The sequence below is a fragment of the Zootoca vivipara genome, chromosome 6 (assembly GCF_965207765.1).
Source record: "Zootoca vivipara chromosome 6, rZooViv2.hap1.1, whole genome shotgun sequence".
Classification (NCBI taxonomy): Eukaryota; Metazoa; Chordata; class Lepidosauria; order Squamata; family Lacertidae; genus Zootoca; species Zootoca vivipara.
The window spans coordinates 78,303,994-78,325,796 of NC_142589.1; the positions used below are offsets into that span (position 1 = coordinate 78,303,994).

The 21,803-nt window shown below is 47.9% G+C and overlaps 1 protein-coding gene across 7 annotated transcripts in view; it reads left to right on the forward strand.

Annotated features, from left to right (window-relative positions):
* The window catches only part of LOC118087173 (SPARC-related modular calcium-binding protein 1), a 46,042-nt gene extending 25,638 nt beyond the window's left edge, over nt 1–20,404 (forward strand). Inside the window, exons 2-12 of one of the 7 annotated variants that reach the window (XM_035119577.3) lie at nt 2,494–2,692; nt 3,687–3,799; nt 5,023–5,122; nt 6,569–6,619; nt 7,394–7,450; nt 10,149–10,226; nt 11,317–11,509; nt 12,763–12,845; nt 12,963–13,062; nt 16,449–16,702; nt 19,876–20,404. In XM_035119577.3, coding sequence (XP_034975468.2) covers nt 2,494–2,692; nt 3,687–3,799; nt 5,023–5,122; nt 6,569–6,619; nt 7,394–7,450; nt 10,149–10,226; nt 11,317–11,509; nt 12,763–12,845; nt 12,963–13,062; nt 16,449–16,689 — 1,215 coding nt within the window. In that variant the 3' untranslated portion in view covers nt 16,690–16,702; nt 19,876–20,404. Of the gene's footprint in view, nt 1–2,493; nt 2,693–3,686; nt 3,800–5,022; nt 5,123–6,568; nt 6,620–7,360; nt 7,451–10,148; nt 10,227–11,316; nt 11,510–12,762; nt 12,846–12,962; nt 13,063–16,448; nt 16,738–19,875 lie in introns of all 7 variants that reach the window. The other 6 variants (XM_035119576.3, XM_088672729.1, XM_088672730.1 and 3 more) reach the window with 6 other exon arrangements.
* The last annotated feature ends 1,399 nt before the right edge of the window (nt 20,405–21,803 follow it).

Below are 21,803 nucleotides of genomic sequence, written 5' to 3' on the forward strand. Positions count from 1 at the left end.
ATCCCTCCGGCGCCCGCCCCCCCGTTTCGCAGCACGGCTGTCTGGCGGGAGCTGCACGCAGCCCCCTGGCGGCCTGCGCCACCTAGCCTTGCCGGCGGCCCTGCAGCCCCCCACTCCTGGCCTTGTCTCCGTTTAAACAGTCTTGGACCCTCGACGGAGGTAGCAGGTTGCTTGGCACAGCCCCCTCCCCAGCGCCTGACTTCTAGCGCAGCCTTTGCCATTACCTGGTGCCGGCCAGGTGCTGCGGGCTACAACTCCCAGCAGCCCCAATGCATCTAGAGGGCATCAGGTAACAGCTGAGTCTCTCAGCTCAAGCCACCATCCTCTAATCTGAAAGAAGCCCCCTAATTCTTGGTGTGTGGAGGAGACTCTCTGGGGTCACTTAGTGGGGAGGGGAGGGCACTCTGCCCATGCTCAGAGACCAACCCCAAATGGAGTTGTGGCATTGCCAAAGGTGAACATGGGCAAACCCAGCACAATTTGAATCAAAAGCGCTCACGGGGTGTCACGAGTTTTACTAGGGAAGCCCGGGTTCAAATCTCCATTCGAGATCCAATCACCAATCACCGTCTCTGAGCCTACCTCACAGGGTTGTTGTGAGGATAAAATCCAGAGGGGAGTAGCAAGTAAGCCTACCTGAGCTCCTTGGAGGTTAAGAACAACTTCTACTGAACTTTGTGCACATAAAAAGTTCCAATTATAACCCCCTTTTAATTCAGCTGTGATTTGTGTATACATAATCATAGGATTTTAGAGTTGAAAAGGACCACGAGGATCATCTAGTCCAGGCATCCCCAAACTTCGGCCCTCCAGATGTTTTGGACTACAATTCCCATCTTCCCCAACCACTAGTCCTGTTAGTTAGGGATCATGGGAGTTGTAGGCCAAAACATCTGGAGGGCCGCAGTTTGGGGATGCCTGATCTATTCCAACCCCCTTGCAATGCCGGAATATTTTTCTCAACTTAGGGCTCGAAACTGAGCTATCCCTCAGGACATTTTTATAGCCAACATCACTCAGCTACAGCCAATGAGACGCTTCGGAATATTTGTTCCTCAGTGTTCCATAGGTCCCACCTCACTCCGTCACCTTTTGATTGGCACCAGTAGGGTTGCCATATTTCAAAAAGTAAAAACCAGGACACCCTGAAAGTTGTGGAGCTATATTTTAGGAAGACCCCCAAATTACTGAGCTTTTGTTATAGGAAACCACTGAAATTGTTGAGCCTCTTTTAGAACAACCCCAGACTTGTTCGATTTTTCAATTGACTTTTCTAAGATACCTGACAGAGCACCGCCTTTCGGAAATTCCCCCTGGACATCAATTCCGCCTTTGAAATCCCAGACGTATGGCAGCCCTAGACACCAGACAAAGCAGCTGAAGAAGGCGGAAACCAAAAAATTTTGCTTAAAGACTTACATTTACTGTATCTGAATCTTTTTATATGCAATGGCTGGTATATCTTGCAAATAATATAAAGTACAGTGGTGCCTCGCTAGACGAATTTAATTTGTTCTGTGAGTCAATTCGTTTTGTGAAAAAATCGTCTAGCGAATCCCATAGGAATGCATTGAAAATTTTTTATTTTTTTATTTTTTTGCCCATAGGAACACATTAATTGAATTTCAATGCATGGGAAACCATGATTCGCTAGACGAATTTTTCACGAAATGAATTCGTCTAGTGAGGCAACCTCCGCTCGAAAAATCTCTTCGTTAAGCGAAAAATTCGTCTTACAGGGCATTCGTCTAGCGAGGCACCACTATATATGCAATTGCTTTATATGCATCAATGAAATTCTTATTGCGTACTAATAACTTTAACAACAGCTTTTCTGAGGAGTAGCATCCCTCTTGAGATATGGCAGGTGCTCAATATCTCCAATTTCCGGAAACAGAATCATAGAATCGTAGAGTTGGAAGAGACCACAAGGGCCATGCAGTCCAACCCCCTGCCGAGCAGGAAACACCATCAAAGCATTCTTGACATATGCCTGTCGAGCCTCTGCTTAAAGACCTCCAAAGAAGGAGACTCCACCACACTCCTTGGTAGCAAATTCCACTGCCGAACAGCTCTTACTGTCAGGCTCACTCAGCTGGATAAACGGGTCTTGACTGCTTGTTAGGGTTTCAGTCTTGTTTTAAATGCATTTGTTATTGTTTTGTGCTTTTAACTGTCTTTAAGCAGCTAGTGTGTAACTCGCCTTGAGACGGTGGTGATTAAATCTCTGGTGATAATGATGAGAATGTTTGTTGTTCTGGACACGATGACTGATATAAACAGGAACGGTTTTCGTTGTTAACTTCGTACAGAGCAATCTTGCCTGAACTGCTATTTGATGCTCTGATGTCCATTTGCAATGGACCATTTGTATCGCAAACCGCCCTGTGGTCCTTGGAATGAAGGCTGGTGTAGTAATTTAATAAACAGATAAAAGAAGATAATCGGTGTTGCTCTGCATTCTGTTTGATGCCAGCCTTGTCTCCTTTGCAGTTCATCATCTCCGAGAGCGACCCGGGGGAATCTGCATGCCCTCTGGAGTGTCCTCACGAACGCGGGCGCCCGGTTTGCGCCTCCGACGGGAAGCTCTACAAGTCCCCGTGCACCTTCCAGAGAGCTCGATGCCGCGAGCGTTCCCTCGAAGCCCTGCCTCGCTTCCGCTGTGGTGGGGCGGCCCACCGGGAGCCCAACTGTAGGTAGAGAAGGTTTGGCAGCGTGGCCTAGTGGTGGGGGACTGGGCAAAGGGAATCTCTCTTTCTTTTTTAATTTTGCATAATGCTATAAGATAAAGGAAACTAATCTAAAGGGAAAGAGAAAAGCGGAAAGGAAACACCAAAGGAAAAACCAAAAGGTAGAAGAAAAGAGGAAAAATAAAAAGGACTTCCATCTGTCCATTACGTAAAAGAATTTATTCGAAATATCCACTCTAGCATGACATCCAACTGATCTACTTTCTGTTAGACAATATATTCGCCTAACTCATCTCCCAACTCATAAGTCTTAGATCAATTCATATTCCTTTTAGACAAAAAGTCTACTTGGAGTTCTCCAATTCTTGTTGTTGTTTTATTAGATTGATATACCGTCCTTCATTGAAAGGTCGCAGGGCGGTTCCCAAGATAAAAATACAAGATAAAAACACAAATAAATAGTTAAAACAAAAAGAACAAGATAATAGCCACCAAAAACACATTTAAAAGGATGTAGTATATTAATCAGCTGATAATAAATAAATAAATAAATAAATAAATAAATAACCATTGTTCTCAATAAATTTCTGCAATAGTTTTTCTAATCAAACTTCAACAACTATTTCTCCCTATCGAGCAGTTAGTCTTTCCATCTTTGTCCATCCAAGAATCTCTCCACTGTGATCATATATTAAAATAATATCCCCTAATTCTCTTATTCCCTAATTTTCTTATTATGTATTCATTAGTTCATGTCAAGTTCTGTATCTTCTGTTCCCATTTCCTGTTGTATTTGCCGTGGTTTTCCATCCTGATTTCCTAAAGTTATCCCTTCCATTTATGCTTCTTCTGCATTTCGCCTCTGTGCCAGAGATCCGCCCATCTTTCCAGTGCCGTGGTGAGAGAACGGCTCTCTGTACATGTTCAGAGGTACCCTTGATGCCTCCAGCAGGCTCCATTTCTGATGCGGCATCTTTCCTCCCACCCACTGTGCAGATACCAACCTCACTCGGTGCCAGGAGGACCGAGCAACCGCCCTCTCGCAGTCCCGCCGTCAGTCTCATGCAACCTACGTCCCAGAATGCAACGAAGATGGCTCCTTCTTGCAGGTAGGGCCACCATGATCTGCAAAAAAAATAAAAAATAAAAAAAATCAAGCCGTGTGCAAATTTCCTGAAATAAAAAAGGGGACTATCCTAGGGCAGAAATGACGTTCCGGGGTGGGGGGTGGGTGGGTTCCGAAATGTGGTCCTTTGTCCTGGATCTTAGAAAGTCAATAGATAAATCGCTCAACAATTTGGGGGGTTTCCTTAAAAAAAACACACAACCATTTTGGGGTGTCCTAGTTTTTACTTTTTGAAATATGGCAGCCCTAGCTATCCCCATGAGCTTTAAATGTTTTGAACAGGTGTGGAGAAATCTCAAGCCTGGGTAGAGGGCAGATGTGGCCCCCAGCTCACTCTATCTGGTCCCCGGGAATCTCCGTAAGCCACGCCCCTCACACATGATTTTACAATTCCAACTGTCAAAATGTCAGCAAATAATAATTAAATAGAAAATTTGCTGTCTACGAATAAATTGTTACTTAAATCATAATCTGTAAAAAAAGAGAGAGCAAAGTGACACTATATAAAATACCACAGTACATAAAGGAAATACTGAATTGGGCAACAAGGCCGCATAACTTACAAAAGTATTGGGGGAAGCCAGGGCTGTTTAGCATGGAATTGTAGTGTTTTCAATGCGCGGTGTGCTTGCAGCTCCTGTACTTAGGGAATTCTGGGAATTGTAGTTATCTGAGGGGAGGAGGGGCCTCCTCACAGCTCTCGGCACCCTTGACAAACTACAGTTCCCAGAATTCTCTGGGAGGAAGCCATGGCGGTTTAAAGTGGCACATGATACTAGATGTGTCCCCCGGGCATGGACTCCATCTGCATTTTTAATATTCTTATTATGCTGTGTAAATTACGTTTTTAATGTTGTACACCGCCCCGGGATCCTCGGATAAGGAGCAGTATATAAATTGAATAAACACATAGATAAATGATGCACGTTTAAAGCTGCGTCAGAAAGTCTGTAGGTACCGCTGTGGCGGGAAGGTCGATGGTGTTTCTGTGCACTCTGGTTTCTATCACGGTGTCCCGTTGCGGTTTAGTCCTGCTGGCCACCTAACCCGGAAAGCTGTCTGTGGACAAATGCCGGCTCCCTCGGCCTGAAAGCGAGATGAGTGCTGCAACCCCATAGTCACCTTTGACTGGACTTAACCGTCCAGGGGTCCTTTACCTTTTTTTTACCTATTAGAAACTCATCCACCCCTTCCTTCTCCTCCTAGGTCCAGTGCCATAAACAGACTGGCTATTGTTGGTGCTCCACACCGGAAGGGAAACCGATCAGTGGAACGTCGGTCCTCAACGAAACGCCAAACTGTACAGGTACGATTCCCCACTTCTGGGTGCAGGAGACACTGGGTTGCAAATAATAATAATAATAATAATAATAATAATAATAATAATAATAATAATAATTTATACCCCGCCCATCTGGCTGGGTTTCCCCAGCCACTCTGGGCAGCTCCCAACAGAATATTAAAACACAATAAAACATCAAACATTAAAAACTTCCCTAAACAGGGCTGCCTTCAGATGTCTTCTAAAAGTCAGAGAGTTGTTTTTTTTCTTGACATCTGGTGGGAGGGTGTTCCACAGGGCGGGTGCCACTAACGAGAAGGCCCTGTGCCTAGTTCCCTGTACCCTCACTTCTCGCAGGGAGGGAACTGCCAGAAGGTCCTCGGAGCTGGACCTCAGTGTTGAGGCTGAACGATGTGGGTGGAGACGCTCCTTCAGGTATACTGGGCCTTTGAGGCCATTTAGGGCTTTAACAGGTCAGCATCAACACTTTGAATTGTGCTTGGAAACATACTGGGAGCCAATGTAGGTCTTTCAGGACTGGTGTTATATGGTCTTGGTTGCCACTCCCGGTCACCAGTCTAGCTGCCGCATTCTGGATTAGTTGTAGTTTCCGGATCACCTTCAAAGGTAGCCCCACATAGAGCGCATTGCAGTAGTCCAAGCGAGAGATAACCAGAGCATGCACCACTCTGGCGAGACAGTCTGCGGTCAGGTAGGGTCTCAGCCTGCGTACCAGATGGAGCTGATAAACAGCTGCCCCGGACACAGAATTGACCTGCGGCTCCATGGACAGCTGTGAGTCCAAAATGACTCCCAGGCTGCACACCTGGTCCTTCAGGGGTACAGTTGCCCCATTCAGGACCAGGGAGCCCCCCGCATCCGCCCGCCCCCTGTCCCCCAAGAACAGTACTTCTGACTTTTCAGGATTCAACCTCAATCTGTTACCCATTACAACCCCCTCCTTCTTTGTCAGGTAGGAAGCATGGGCGTCCGCAGAGATTTGTCCATAGCAGGAAATAAATCACTGAAAATGGGGAGCTGGCTGGTTGCTAACAAAACATGAGAAGATTCGTGCCTGTATATTTTGCCGCATATCTCAGTTTCCACAAGTGCTAGAAACCGGCTCCATTTTTTTCACGAAAGCTGGGAATCTGGGAGTTGCGGTTCATCTGGGGGTGCAACTGACCCCCCCCCCTTGCTCGTGCCATGGACGCTCATGGAAGGAGGGTCATGGGAGTGTTTCTGCACTTTTTCATCTTGCAGAAATCCAACAGGGGGAGCTTTTCCTGGAGCAGATTCCTACTCACTCAGTTTCTGTGGAGCTGTTTTAAGCGGAAAGAACAGGGTTGGCTGCCCCAAAACAATTGGCGATCCAGATTAGAGCCGCAGGAACCTGAAACACAAAACAGGGCCGACTGATGACTTATTTTTTTAAAAACCCTGCCTATTTCTGTCCCACTCTTTCTCCAGGGTCCTACACGGTTCGGACATCATGGCCAGATCCCAACTCCTCTCGGAAAGGTAAGGCTGCCCCCCTCCACCCAATCCTCTCCCCCGATTGCACACCCCACAGCTCGGCCGGACCATTTCTACCCAAGGGGATAATGTTTTAAAATCCTGCCCTACAGAGCTATGGAGTGGACTGTGGCTCGGGGAGGGGAGGGCTGTGTAGAAGGTCTGCTTTGGGTGCCGAGTTCAAATCCTGACATCTCCAGATAAGGCTGGGAGAGAACCCTGCCCCTAACCCTGGAGAGCTATTGTCAGTTAGTGTGTAGACAATCTTCTGACTCAGTAGAGGACAGTTTCCTATTTTCCTACCCCCTAACCTCCAACATAGGTTTTAGGGTCCTTAAGGAAGGAAGGGTGCTCCCTCTGCAGGCAGATGGGGGTACTGCACATCCACTTCTGTGATTACAGTTGCCCTCCGCCCCCCACTGGCCCAAGTAGGCGGAGCCTGGACTCCTGGGTTCCATTTCCAGCCGTGGGAGATAGGTGGGTTAAATAGATGGACCCTGGAGGGACACTACTGTTAAGAAGAAGACCAAGCCCAGTTGTTGCATTCCACTCCCTCGTTTCTGCCCCTCGACAGGCAGAAATCCAACAGGTTCAGTTCCCTGCATGTTTTGGATTTCCGCCTCTCCTAAGGCATGAATCCTCCGCCAAGTAATCATCTTAATAATAACCCCAGACTCCAAACCTCCTGTAGCTCTGAACTCCACCGCTCTTTGGACACAGTAGATGACATTAAAACCTCTGTAATAGTTGCCTTCGACCTCTTTTCCTCCCTGAACGCAGAAGATGGCGCCAAGCCCCGGCCCACCCAGCCAAGCCCCTTCCCCCACAAGCAGGAAGGTAAGTGGCCCTACTCTTGTGTAACCATCCCCATCACTTCCCGAAAATCTGCTTCCTCGCTGCAGCTGTGAGCAGCTTGGCCTATTGGTTCTCTGGTTGGTTGTACTACCGGGTATGGCAAATGTGGTGACTCCTTTGACCCTTCAGGTGTTGCCGAACTACAATTCCCATCACCCTGACCATTGGCCAGGGGGCTGACGGGGGTTGTAGTGAACCTTGTAGGGCCAAAGGTTCCCCACACATGAAAGGCCTGTGATATGATGTGCTGAAATAGCTCAATTGGTTGGGTGGGGGTGCTGATAATGCCAAGGTCTTGGGGTCCCTTCCAACTCTATGATTCTATGATTGTTAGAACCAAAAATGGGGGAAGAGCTCCCTCCCTCTCTCATATACACAAAAACCAAATATTGAAAACATGCCCGCCCCCCCCGAAAGAATCCTGGGATCTATTTATTTACTTCTTTATTTATTGCATCCACACACCAGCTTTTTCTCCAAGCTCAGGGTGGCATAGGTGGTTCTCTTTGTTTAAGGCCCACAAGAGCCCTGCGACTCGCATAGCTGCTAAGTCTCCCGCTGAAAAATGCAGGATCAGCAGCGGCGCGGCACCGGAAGTCACTTCTACGCATATCATGCGTAGAAGCGATTTCTGGTGCCGCGCTACCCATATGTGGGCACCGAAAATCGGGCGGTGCCGGCACCGGAAGTCGCTTCTACGCATGTCCGGACATGGGTAGAAGCGACTTCCGGTGCTGCTCTACCCGATTTTCGGTGCCCAGGCATGGGCGGAGCGGCACCGGAATTCGCTTCTACGGATGTCCGGACATGCGTAGAAGCAACTTCCGGTGCCGCGCTACCCATGTCTGGGCACCGGAAATCGGGTGGCGCCATGACCCAAAATAAAGCCTCCCTGGCAGGTAGGAAATCCGGGGGATTTACGGGATTTTCCCCAATCTGGGATGCCAGCGGGAAACGGTTTAAAATACGTGGGTTTCCCGCGAAAAACGGGAGACTTGGCAGCTATGGGCCCTGTGAAGTAGGTTAGGCTGAAAGACAGCAACTGGCCCAAGGTCCCCCAGCAAGCTTCATGGCTGAATGGGGATTTGAACCCAGGTCTCCCAGGTCCTAGGACGACACTCTAACCACTGCACCATGCTGGCTGTCTATAGTTTACCCCATTGTAGAGCTACAATTTCCAGCGTCCATCGTAAACAGCAGTTCCCAGAATTCTTTGGACAGGGGCAAACATGCTTTAAATGCATTGTGTGCGTGTGTGCAGCCTTAGTTGATGAATCAGTACAGACTGCCACCCACCGTTACCTGAGATCCAATCCCATTGATCCCTCCTAGGGGTTTATTTTTGGGTAGACGGGAAAGCAAGCTAAACAGTTGTTTAGGATCACAGTCAAAGTGGCCCCCCCTCCAGATGTTTTGAATGGCAGCTCCCATTATCCCTGACTGCGGCTGATGGGAATTAAAGTCCACGGCGCCAGGTTGGCTTCATAAGGGACTTGCAAGAACATTTTTTAAAGTGTTCCTCTGTTAATTGGGAGCAACTTTAATCAAACGCCTTTTAATCCTTCGCATCAAAAATGCAAGCCTAAAAATACAGTACAGTGGTACCTTGGTTTAAGAAGAGCTTAGTTTATGAACAACTTGGATTAAGAACGCTGCAAACCCGGAAGTAGGTGTTTTGGTTTGTGAACTTTGCCTTGGAAGCAGAACATGTTTCGCTTCCTGTTGAGTGTGTTCCATTTGTAAACTGAGTCCCCCCGCTGCTATGGGAAAGCACGCCTTGGTTTAAGAACGCTTTGGTTTAAGAATAGACTTCCGGAACGGATTAAGTTCGTAAACCGAGGTACCACTGTATTGGTTGTACGAGCCTTTTAAAATCAAAGCTGGAAGCAACCAGTGAAAATATTAGGTTTGCGCCTGTGGTTGGGTGGTGAGATAGAGAAAGAGAAATGGCATGTGTATTGTGACATTTAGAGGCTTCTCCCCGGGACACGGGTGGCGCTGTGGGCTAAACTACAGAGCCTAGGGCTTGCCGATCAGAAGGTCAGCGGTTCGAATCCCCACAATGGGGTGAGGTCCTGTTGCTCTGTCCCAGCTCCTGCCAGCCTAGCAGTTCGAAAGCACGTCAAAGTGCAAGTAGATAAATAGTTACCGCTCTGGCGGGAAGGTAAATGGCGTTTCCGTGTGCTGCTCTGGTTTGCCAGAAGTGGCTTGGTCATGCTGGCCACATGACCCGGAAGCTGTACGATGGCTCCCTTCGGCCAGTAAAGCGAGATGAGCGCCGTAACCCCAGAGTCGGTCACAACTGGACCTAATGGTCAGGGGTCTCTTTACCTTTACCTTGCGATAGGAGGTGAGCAACAGCATCGAGGCAAGTAATGCTTCTGAAGGCCCATTGCAGGAGGGCAGAGGCCTCTCGTGCTGAGGTCCTGCTTCAAGGTTTCAGGTCCCCAAAAAGCTGTTTTTGTTGGGGGAAAATCATGCCGCGAAATTGCCTGAGACCACGGGATGTCTCGTTTTTTCTGGGAAACTTGTTAGCAATACAAAGTGGACGGGGAGGGTGTCGAAACAGATGGGTGGTGTGGGAGACCCCCCCATAACATCTACTCTCCTGTCGCCCGTGCCTCTGTATGTGTGTCTGTTTGTGTGTGTCTGTTTTTGTCTCTTCCCCCCCCCCCTCTAGAAGGCACCTCACTGCCGTTCCTCATTCCCATCATCATTCCGGATTTCAAGCCCAGCCGCACGGTGAAGCAGGCTCCAGGTGAGTGTCAGGACCCATCGCTGTATTTTAGTGGGTCAAATTTCAGGGGGGGGGAGTTCGCTGAACCTTGATCTTTAAATCCCTAAACGCCTTCTGCCCGGCATACCTGAAGGAGCGTCTCCACCCCATCATTTAGGCCCGACACTGTGGTCCAGCTCTGAGGGCCTTCTGGCAGTTCCCTCACTTCGAGAAGTGAGAGTACAGGGAACCAGGCAGAGGGCCTTCTCGGTAGTGGCACCAACCTTGTGGAACGCCCTCCCATCAGTTGTCTAGGAAATAAACAACTGTACAACTTTCAGAAGACATCTGAAAGCAGCCCTGTATAGGGAAGTTTTTAATGTTTGATGTTTTACTGTGCTTTTATTATGTTGGAAGCCACCCAGAGTGGGCCAAGAAATAATAATAATAATAATAATGGTGGTGGTGGTGGTGATAAATTTATTATTTCAAGAAAAACCTCATCACAAATCTGGAAGTGCCCTTGATGATGTGATAAAGTTGGTAATCTTTACTTGGACGTTGTTGTTTTAACTGATGCACAACTACTCGTTGTGTAAGTATTTTGTAGTTTTGTTTTTCATCTTTTAATTTGTCGTCTGTTGCTGTCATTGTTCTCTCTGTTTTATATACATGATAAAATGAAATAGTAATAAAAACCTGTAGCAAAAAACAACAACAAAGTCGCTGGAGGCTCCAGGGCACGTCTACAGTCCTCTAGCTGGGTACAACCAGAAGGTGGTCGGCTTTTTTATTTTATTTATTTGATAAAAATTTAAACACCGCAAAACAAAACAAAAAACACCTCAAAGCAGTAATGCAATAAGACAAAACAATAAAATAAAGAAAAATGTACAGCTGTCCTTTAAAAGATACAAAAGTCAAAATACTGAAACAGATTAAAAATATCTTCCTAAGCATTTGGGTCGGCTTGTCTGGGGAAAAAAAAATGTTTTGGACTGACGCCGAAAAGAGTGCAGTGAAAGAGCCTGTTGATGTCAATAGGCAGGGAGTTCCACAGTGTAAATGTCGACACGCTAAATTTGTCTTCTTTGTTCTGATTGGTGGCTGCTTGTGCCACTCACCCCTGCAGAGTACCCGCCGTCATGTGAGCAGGAGCGGCGAGAGGCTATTGATGAGGCCCGGCAGCACCAACAGGAGGGCACCTTCATCCCGGAGTGCGAGGGGGACGGCACCTATAAGGCCGTGCAGTGCCACCAGGCCACGGGGTATTGCTGGTGTGTCAGGGTGGACACTGGCCGGCCCGTTCCAGGCACTTCGACAAGGTCAGTGTCACCCGACCAGGGGTCCTGGTTCAGTCGGTGGAGCATGGGACTCTTAATCTAAGAGTTGCGGGTTCGAGGCCCACGTTGGGCAGGCGATTCCTGCACTGGGGTAGGATTAAATGACCCTCTACAGATCTGTGCTTCTAGGTGGGTGACTCCCATCATCAACAAAGTAGCACCATGAAGGTTATGTACATTGAAAACACATCTCCCCGCTTGCTCACGTGAATCCTGGGAACTATAGATTACACACCTCAGAGCTACAATTCCCAGCACCCTTGACAAACTACAGCTCCCATGTTTTTTTTGGGGGGGGTTTCTATGCTGTCCATAGATGTAGCAGTGCCTCCAGATGCCCTGCTTATTGAGCATTCAGCTTGTTTTATTTGTTAGTGGTCTTCCCCACAATATTTATGTTAAGTAGAAATTAGGCCTGGGCGATATATCGATATACAGTGGTACCTTGGTTTACAAACTTAATCCGTTCCGGAAGTCCGTTCTTAAACCAAAGCGTTCTTAAACCAAGGTGTGCTTTCCCATAGCAGCGGGGTTTACACTCAGCAGGAAGCGGAACATGTTCTGCTTCCAAGGCAAAGTTCACAAACCAAAACACCTACTTCCGGGTTGGCAGCGTTCTCAATCCAAGTTCTTCATAAACTAAGCTCTTCTTAAACCAAGGTACCACTGTATTGCCCAGGGCTGGTATGAACAGCAGACTGCGATGTCGGTTTCACTCAGCGATATATACGACGGGGAGGGAGAGACAAGCTGTATTGGCGAGGTGCTGAGAGCTTGTTCCTCCCTCTGCATCTCGAAACTGCTCAACCGAGGAGTGGGCAGCTGCCCTTACCTCAGCCGAGCAGTTAAAGGAGCCCCCAGCCCGAGGCTTGCTCCCGTGAGCTGGTGGTGAGGTGGGGGCTCTGTGAAACTGCTCAGCTGAGGGGAGCACGGTTAAAGCAGTTAAAGGAGCCCCGATGCTCTGCCCGATCGCCCGTGATGTTGAAAAGGTGGTTATCTCCCAGCCCTGGTAGGAATCGGTGCCTGAGCTTTCCCCTCCCCCCCCTCATCCTTTCCAACTCCTTTTCCTTTTGTGCTGCGTCTCTCATATTGTAAGCTTGAGGACAGGGACAGTCGCTGAGTTTTTGGGCAGCTGCCTTTTCTGACTGAAGAGGGGGATTTTAAAAGAATTAATCTTATTGCCGTTATTGCTAGTCTTCTTGTTGATGGTAGTATTCGCTCGTTCTTTCTCGCAGGAACTTCCCCCCGGACTGCGAGGCGGATGCGGCGGCCAAGAATGCAGAAATGGGCTCCCTCTTCCGGGATCGGCTGCTGCCAGGTGGGATCGTGGCTTTGAATCTCTGCTTCTTTTCAAACACTTTTTCGCCGCCTTTCTGCCAGGTGACACTGAGCACAGACCCAGAGGCAAACTGTTCCCTGTGTTCTTTCCTGCTAGGTTGTCCAGGCTCCAAGAAAGTAGAGTTCCTCTCCAATCTGATCAAAGCCTTGGCTTCTGACATGCTACAGTCAAGGATGATGCCGGTTCCATACCGAAGGTAAATGCTGCTCTCTTTCTCTCTCTGAAGGGGCACAGGGGAGACAGTTGCTGCCAAACGTTTTAAGCAAGAGTTTAAATCTAATGGAGGATTCCATTGTTGAATCAGAAACAGGTTTGCTTGTGAGATAATGGCCATAGGCAAAGGTAAAGAGACCCCTGACCATTAGGTCCAGTCGTGACCGACTCTGCGGCTGCGGCGCTCATCTCACGTTATTGGCTGAGGGAGCCGGCGTATAGCTTCCAGGTCATGTGGCCAGCATGACAAAGCCGCTTCTGGCGAACCAGAGCAGCACACGGAAACGCCATTTACCTTCCCGCTGTAGCGGTACCTATTTATCTACTTGCACTTTGACGTGCTTTCGAACTGCTAGGTTGGCAGGAGCTGGAACCGAGCAACAGGACCTTACCCCGTCGCGGGGATTCGAACTGCCGACCTTCTGATCAGCAAGCCCTAGGCTCTGTGGTTTAACCCACAGCGCCACCCGCGTCCCGGCCCACCCTTAGTTGCCATCTGGTTTGTCTTGAGAAACAATGGAGTAAGCCTCTGGGGGTGAAATCAAACCAGTGCATTAGCAGCACAAAAGTGACCTCCCTGGGGTGCAAGTCTAGGCAGTATGTCTAGAGGTCCTGGGCTGCCCAGATGACAAGACGACCCCCCCCTCGACCTCGCTGATATGTTGCGAAGGAAAGCAGACCAAGATGTCTGGCACCAGCTTGGCTGCAGGAGTTGCCGGAAGGAGGCGTACAAGGTGCCACCCAACCGCCTTAAGGACTCCAGTCTGCATTTGTATTTGTATTTTTCCCCCTTTTGATTGTTTTTGTTTTTATTTTATTTTGACAAAGTCATAATCAGACATAAATAAGAATAAAGATGTGCACCCCCACCACCGAGACCATTCCATTGTAACTACCTAACCTCCCAAAATTTCAACACCTCTTGCGATGGTTTGACCCCTTTCCATTTTAACAGTACAAATTCTACAAACACCCTCCATATCTCCTCAAAATCATTTCTCATGTCTTACCTTAATGGCACATGTTAATTTATCATTAATAGCTATACCCCACACCTCTTTATACTATTCTTCTGTTTTATATTCTGCTTGCCCCTTCCACTTCCTAGCGATCATAATCGAGCTGTCAATAGATTAGTGAGCAAGTCCACTCTGCATTGTGTAGGGCAGTGATGGTGAACTTATGACACGCGTGTCAGCACTGACACGCATAGCCATTTTAGGTGACACGCAGCCGCATGCTGAAAAGGACGTTTCATCCTCGGCTACTGCACGGATCTTCAACCTCACTTCCTGTTCCCTCGCCGCCTCACAAGCATAGCTGAGTGAGGGGAGAGGTGGGCTGAAGATGGCCATGAGGAGGCACAGGCCTAACCCGAGCCCACCTCCCTAGCGGCAGACCCGTTGGAGGAAGGCCTGAGCCCAGAGTCCCACTGGGAAAGATCTCTGGGTTTTGCCTTATTTTCCCCCATATATATATATATATATATAGAGAGAGAGAGAGAGAGAGAGAGAGAGAGAGAGAGAGAGAGAGAGAGAGAGAGAGAGTGTTAAATAATTAGTTTTTGGTTTATTAAATTCAGTTATATATTACAATTATACATTTTTGTTATTTGAACTATAAATATCGTGAAATTATAGTTTTTTTCTCGAAATAACACACCACCCGAGTTATGCTCGGTTTTTTGGCGAATTTTGACACACCAAGCTCAAAAGGTTGCCCATCACTGGTGTAGGGTTTACCCCTTAGACTTTTCTTCTCCTGAAGATATACTGCAAGGCAGCAGAAGGTTAGAATTAAATTTCCCTCTACAGCATGGGCAGACACTGCCTTCTTGACCCACTCTTGGTCTTGCCTACTCAATCTGCCAGAGCCTGTCTTTGCATGCAGGAAAGTCCCTAACTCACTGTGGATTTAAGACCCATTGGCTAACCTCACCTGGTTTAGCCGGCCAGTTGAAGCCATTCTTGGCGTATGTCCGCTGTCACCTGCTAGGAGCCACAGGTGAGAACCAAAGGTGGACAAACGACCCCAGAAGGAGCATAATGTTTCCCCCACCAGAGGTACTACGTAAAGGTAAAGGGACCCCTGACTATTAGGTCCAGTCGTGACCGACTCTGGGGTTGCGGCACTCATCTCGTGTTATTGGCCAAGGAAGCCGGTGTACAGCTTCCGGGTCATGTGGCCAGCATGACAAAGCCACTTCTGGCGAACCAGAGCAGCACACGGAAACGCCGTTTACCTTCCAAATGGAGCGGTACCTATTTATCTACAGTACTTGCATTTTGACGTGCTTTCGAACTGCTAGGTTGGCAGGAGCTGGGACCGAGCAGTGGGAGCTCACCCCGTCGCGGGGATTCGAACCGCCAACCTTCTGATCACCAAGCCCTAGGCTCAGTGGTTTAACCCACAGCGCCACCCGAATCCCTCCCCTAATGCTCCATACACCACCATTACTATGGCAAAAGAGATGATGATGATGATGCCCTCTGGGCAAATGGGCGGGCATTTCCCCTTCCTCACCAGGCTGGTGCTTAGGAGGACAATAGCCAAAACAGTTGTGTGTGTTAGCTGACCTGAAAAACAGGCTGCAGGCAGAAGCCAGAGGGTGAGAGCCATGCTTGTCCGCCAATAGCTCAGCTGGTTAGAACGTGGTACTGCTGATGCCAATGTTGCAGGTTCGATCCTCGTAAGGGACAGCTGCATATTCTTGCATTGCAGGGGGTTGGACTAGACCAGGCATAGGCAACCTTGGCTCTCCAGATGTTTTGGAACTACAACTCCCATGAACCCTGACCACTGGCCCTGTTAGCTAGGGATCATGGGAGTTGTAGTTCCAAAGCATCTGGAGAGCCAAGGTTGCCTATGCCTGGACTAGACTGAGCAGGGGTAGGCAGCCTAAGGCCTGGGGGCTGGATCCGGCCCAATCGCCTTCTCAATCCGGCCCGTGGACAGTCCAGGAATCAGCGTGTTTTTACATGAGTAGAATGTGCCCTTTTATTTAAAATGCATCTCTGGGTTATACGTGGGACGTAGGAATTCGTTCATCCCCTGCAAAAAAAAAAAATAGTCTGCCCCCCCCCCAGGTCTGAGGGGCAGTGGACCGGCCCCCCGCTGAAAAGGTTTGCTGAGCCCTGGACTAGAGGATCCTCAGGGTCCCTTCCAACTCTAGAATTCTATCATTCTAGAATTTTTGCTAGATTCCAAGCCTGCACTCTTGGAGTTTGGGGTGGCAGGCTACAATACATTTCTTTAAAAGAATAAAAGACATTTCTGTTTTTTAAGGAATGCACATGTCCTGGGCCGCCCCAAACTAGATTTCCCTCATCCGGCAGGGCTCTCCTGATCCCCTCCTCTCCCCACCCGCAGGTTTTCGGACAGCCTGACGGGCCCCAGCCTGGAGGAGCGGGCCGTGCGCTGGCAGTTCGTCCGCCTGGACAAGGACTTCAGCAACAGCATCAGCGAGCGGGAGCTGCGGCCCCTCAAGCTCTACATGAAGAGGAACACGCGACCCAAGCGCTGCGTCCGCAAGTTCCTGGACTACTGCGACCTGGATGAGAACAAGCTCATCTCCTTGCATGAGCTCAAAGGCTGCCTGGGACTGAGTTAGCCCCACACGCATGGTGCGTATCCTCCTGTGCCCCACGCTCACCTGTTGGTAACGCCACAATATTATTATTATTATTATTATTATTATTATTATTATTATTATTATTACATTTGCATTTATATCTCGCCTTTCCTCCAGGGAGCTCAAGGTAGCGTACAAAGATCTCCCTGTTTTTATCCTCACAACAACCCTGCGGGGTAGGTTAGGCTGAGAGGGAGCGGCTGGCTAACAAGGGTACACCCAGTGAGCTTCATGGCTGAGTGGCAGAATTCGAACCCTGGTCTCCCGGGTCCCTTTTCTTTTTCCCCCCAAAGGGGTTTTTTTTTTTTTTTGCAAAATCTCCAACAAGTAAAATAAATATATTGCCGTTTTCTAGCTATCTTTTTGGAAATTCTCCCCCCAAAATCAACGCTTCCTATGTGGACTAAAATACGCCTGGGTTTCCCCTGGACATTTTAACCGAATTTCAAAAATTCCGCCAGGACGACATTTTCGACGGACGAATCCCGGCTATGTCCCGGAAATTTCAAACGTATATATTCCAAAATTCTGCAGGGAAAGAACTACAGATAGATTGATAGGTCAATAGATAGATAGACAGATGGATGTAAAATTTGGCATTCTGAGAAATTGATGGGTTGTTTTTTTAAATTATTTCATGAAATTTAAACACTGCTTGATTAAATAATAATAATAATAATAATAATAATAATAATAATAATAATAATAATGCAAAGAGGTGATGAAATGGGCCACAAATTCCTTGCTTTCCTACGCCTGTCATCACTGACGAGTAATTTGGATGCCGTTTCCACCCTGCCACAAATACACATATGTGAGCACCCAGGAAGGCAACCTGGTTGGGGAGGTGGGGGCAGCTTCTGGCTGCTGCAGGGCTCGGACCAGGAGCCCTGTGGATGAGGTGCCCATCCCCTACACCCCACACCACTGAGGCCGCTGGTTGGAGGAGGCACGCTCCCCCCCCCCCCGCACCAACTTTTTGGTATAGTCAAGCGCCTGCCACAGGTCTCCTCCTTTGAGGGCCCTGAAAACTTGGAGGTGGACGTCAGCGAAGGGAGCGGATGGAGTTTCAAGCAAGGGTGCACGTACCACAGAAAGGATCCTACCGGTAGTTGGTCCCCGAGTCAGGTGGCCAATTGGGTGCCACTGCATGAGCCCTGTGACCCTCCTCGCTTGCTCCCCTGGGATCCCCTGTTTTTCTGCCTCCAAATTGGTCACCTGGCCTTCCTTGCCCATCTCCTTGGCCTCTGGTCTCTGAAGCAGCAGCAGACTCGCCATCCTCTGAGATTTGCCAGGGCTTGGAACAAACTGTTCCTCTCTCAAAGCCTCTCCACACACACACACACACACACACACACACACACACAGACACACAGACACACAGACACACAGACACACACACACAGACACCACCAACACCCCCCATATAACTTAAATCCAGCTCCTGCCTCTCCCTCTACCAGCTTCCATCGCAGACAAAGGGGGACTCTGTGCATTACCTTCTGGTGGATTAAATGTGGATTAGCTGCACGGAACACAGTTGCCTGCAAAATGCAGCATCTATTCTTGGAGCAGATTAGGTTAACTTGAAACGCTCTACACACCTCCCCAGAGCAAATTGATTTCTTGTTACTTGCAACTGTGTGTGGGAAATTCGAAACTCCAATTAAAATGCTTTGGGTTTCTTTTTTTTCCTGTTAACTTTGCACAGTGCAAGTGACGGAGTTTTAATTTTGCCTTTCTTCACTCGCTTAATTCTCCCCAAGCTTCTCCCTGCCTTTTGGGTTGGTTTTTCCTCTTCCCCAATTTAATTAACTGCCTATAGCACAAGCTCCTGGAAACTACCTGCAGGAACAAAGAATGGCAGTCTGGAAAGCTTTCTGTTCGCATTCAGGTTATCTTTCTAGGGTGGGGACGTGAAATTAAGGATGGCTCAGTTTCTGAAGGCTGGGTGCAGTTCCCATAGCCTCCTCTGCAAAAGACTCAGCTGCTATTTCAGAACAGATTAAACAAAGGGTATGTTCAGGTCCAGTATACCTGAAGGAGCGTCTCCACCTCCATCATTCTGCCTGGACACTGAGGTCTAGTGCCGAGGGCCTTCTGGTGGTTCCCTTGTTGCGAGAAGCCAAGTTACAGGGAACCAGGCAGAGGGCCTTCTCGGTAGTGGCGCCCGCCCTGTGGAACACCCTCCCATCAGATGTCAAAGAGAATAACAACTACCAGATTTTTAGAAGACACTGAAGGCAGCCCTGTTTAGGGAGGCTTTTAATGTTTAATAGATTATTGTATTTTAATATTCTGTTGTAAGTCGCCCAGAGTGGCTGGCGAAACCCAGCCAGATGGGCGGGGTATAAATAATAAATTATTATTATTATCATCATCATCAGTTTAAAGCACAGCAAAGCCATTTTCCCCTCGCTGTATTTCAAGCCACTCTTGCACGCTGTCGAGATACGCAGCGGCGGATTTATGTCCAGTATAAGCTAAACAAGCTATAGCTTAGGGCCCCACTCTCTTGGGGACCCCAAAAAAATATTAAAGGAAAAAACCTGGATGTACATTCCAAAATAATAAGATAAAACAAAAAATAAAACCTACATACAGCAACAGTGTTTTGAGTTGCGTCGGCTACTATGATGTAAGTCATGGGCCCCGCCTGCTAACCTGCTTCCTAAAATATCATGCGTTTGCTCCTTTCTATATATAGGGTGCCTACTGTACATTCTGCATGGGCAACATGCGCAAATGGCTTTAGATACCTATCAGGTCCATAAATGACCTTATAGCATATATTCAACGCACAAAACAGCAACAATTTGTTGTTGACAAATTGGACATATAAAGGGCCCCTTTACCTTCAGTAGCTTAAGGCCTCGTCAAACCTAAATCTGCCCCTGGAGATACGTGACCCCCCCTCTTCCGTGAAGCTCACTGAATGACCTTTGCTGAATCTCATCCCAGTCTAACTCACAGGACTATGCACTGCTAATCTACAAAAAGCTTACCTGTGCTGATCATTTGCATCCTGAAAGAAAAATCTGTGTGTGCAAAATCTCCCTTTCTACTCGCCTAGATGTGATTCTTAGTCGCCGCAGGTGACCAGGGTAGTGGTGGACTGTGAGCCTCCGCCGAACTTAATTTCTCTCCCTCTTTCTCTCTCAATAGACTCCCCCCTGACAAAGAATGGCGCTTTTCCCTCCAGAAGCCCAGGGGGCGCTCTCTCATTCTCCGAGCACTGCATTCCCGCCTCTGGTTGCAGACTCTTTGCACTTTAAAGAGACGGACTGGACTTTCTGCCCAGAAGGTTGACGATGGTTCCGGGACGTGGAGATAAACGTGGAAAGGGGTGGGACAAACGTGGCTGTCAGTCCACTTTCTGAGTTTCCCTTTTTTTCCCTTTTATAAAAAAAGAAACATAGATAACAACAGGCCTGCATAAACCATCTACCTTAGCAGATTTTATATAGATATATAAAAATAAGAAATAATAATCTTTGCTTTATTTTTGCAACGTAATTTTTAAGAGAGAGAGAGAGAGAGAAAAGTGAATGTAAGGGGACTTCCATGTTTGTTAAAGGGTGTTTCAAAAGGCTGTGCTCCTTTTCAGCTGCTGCGTCTGTGTAAAAAAATCAGCTGGGTTTTAAAACGAATTGTAGTCTATGTTTATTTGAATCAATAAATTATGGATATACAAGGACGGTTTCTTTCATATTTCTGGGTTCCTTTACGTAGAATTGATATCGGGGACCCTACTTGAATATTGAAAAATTGTACTTATCTGCTGGATCAGGGCAATTGATACCGGTAGTAGTCATTGATAACTGTATCCCCCCCCCCTCGAAGAATTGGTCCAATCCCCTTTAAAGCCATCCACTGGAAGGGACTGGCAACATGCTGAAGACTTGGGGGGGGCAGAGAGAAGGGCTGGTGTCTTGACTCCAGAGAAGGGAGCAGTGATTTGTGGGGAGCTATACAGAGTCAAAAGCAGGGGAAGCCTCAGAGCTGGAGTGGGGGCAGCACAGGATGGGTAGGAGGAAGAGGCAAGTGAAGGGCTAGGTGCTCTCTCTTCCCTGCTGCACCACTTTCTCCCAGAACCAGGAGGGGACTGAAAAGGGATGAGCATAGGATGTTTCCACACAGGCACAGCCTCCAGCTGCATATGTGTAGCCCATCGGGGGAAGGTACATAAATTAGTAGAGGAAGAGTGGTTCTCTGTTGCTGCAGCTGCTCCACAGAGCACAGACCTGGGAGAAGCTGTCTATTTTATATATATATAATTTTTTAATTTGATTTTACAAACATACAACGAAAAACAATTCAAGGTCTAAATTTTGGGATTACTCTGAATCTCCTGGCTCTCCTCCCCCTCATCCCTTCCATGGGTCCTAATGATAGCATTTACATCTGCATATCAATACTTACCCAAATTTTTATCCTCTTCTAAATTATCCATACTTTCCGTTACTTTACAATCGCGGTTAAAATCCTGCTAATGTTTTTAACTGCTTACAGTGGTCTCGTAAAGAAATTATAAACTTTTCCCATTCTTTTTTTAAAGTTCTTCTCTTCTGGGTTTCTGAGCTTCTCAGTTAATTTTACCATTTCGGCATAGTCCATCAACTTGGTTTGCTATTCTTCTCTGGTCGGGGCTGTCTCTTCCTTCCATCTCTGGGCTAATAGCATTTGTTCGGCGAACATTAAAAACTTCCCTAAACAGGGTTGCCTTCAGGTGTCTTCTAAAAGTCAGATAGTTGTTTATTTCCTTGACATCTGGTGGAAGGGCATTCCACAGGGCGGGTGCCACTACCGAGAAGGCCCTCTGCCTGGTTCCCCTGTAACCTCGCCCTTGGAGCTGGACCTCAGTAGGCTTCTTCAGATATACTGGGCCTTTGAGGCGGGAGGCAGTGGAAGACAGGAGTTCCTGGTGTGCTATGGTCCATGGGGTCACGAAGAGTCGGACACGACTAAACGACTAAACAACAACAACAGGGCTGAATTGGACTAAAAAACGTACTGGGAGCCAATTTGGTCTTTCACGGTCTTGGCTGCCATTCCCAGTCACCAGTATTTGTGTGCAAGCCACAGTTTTATCT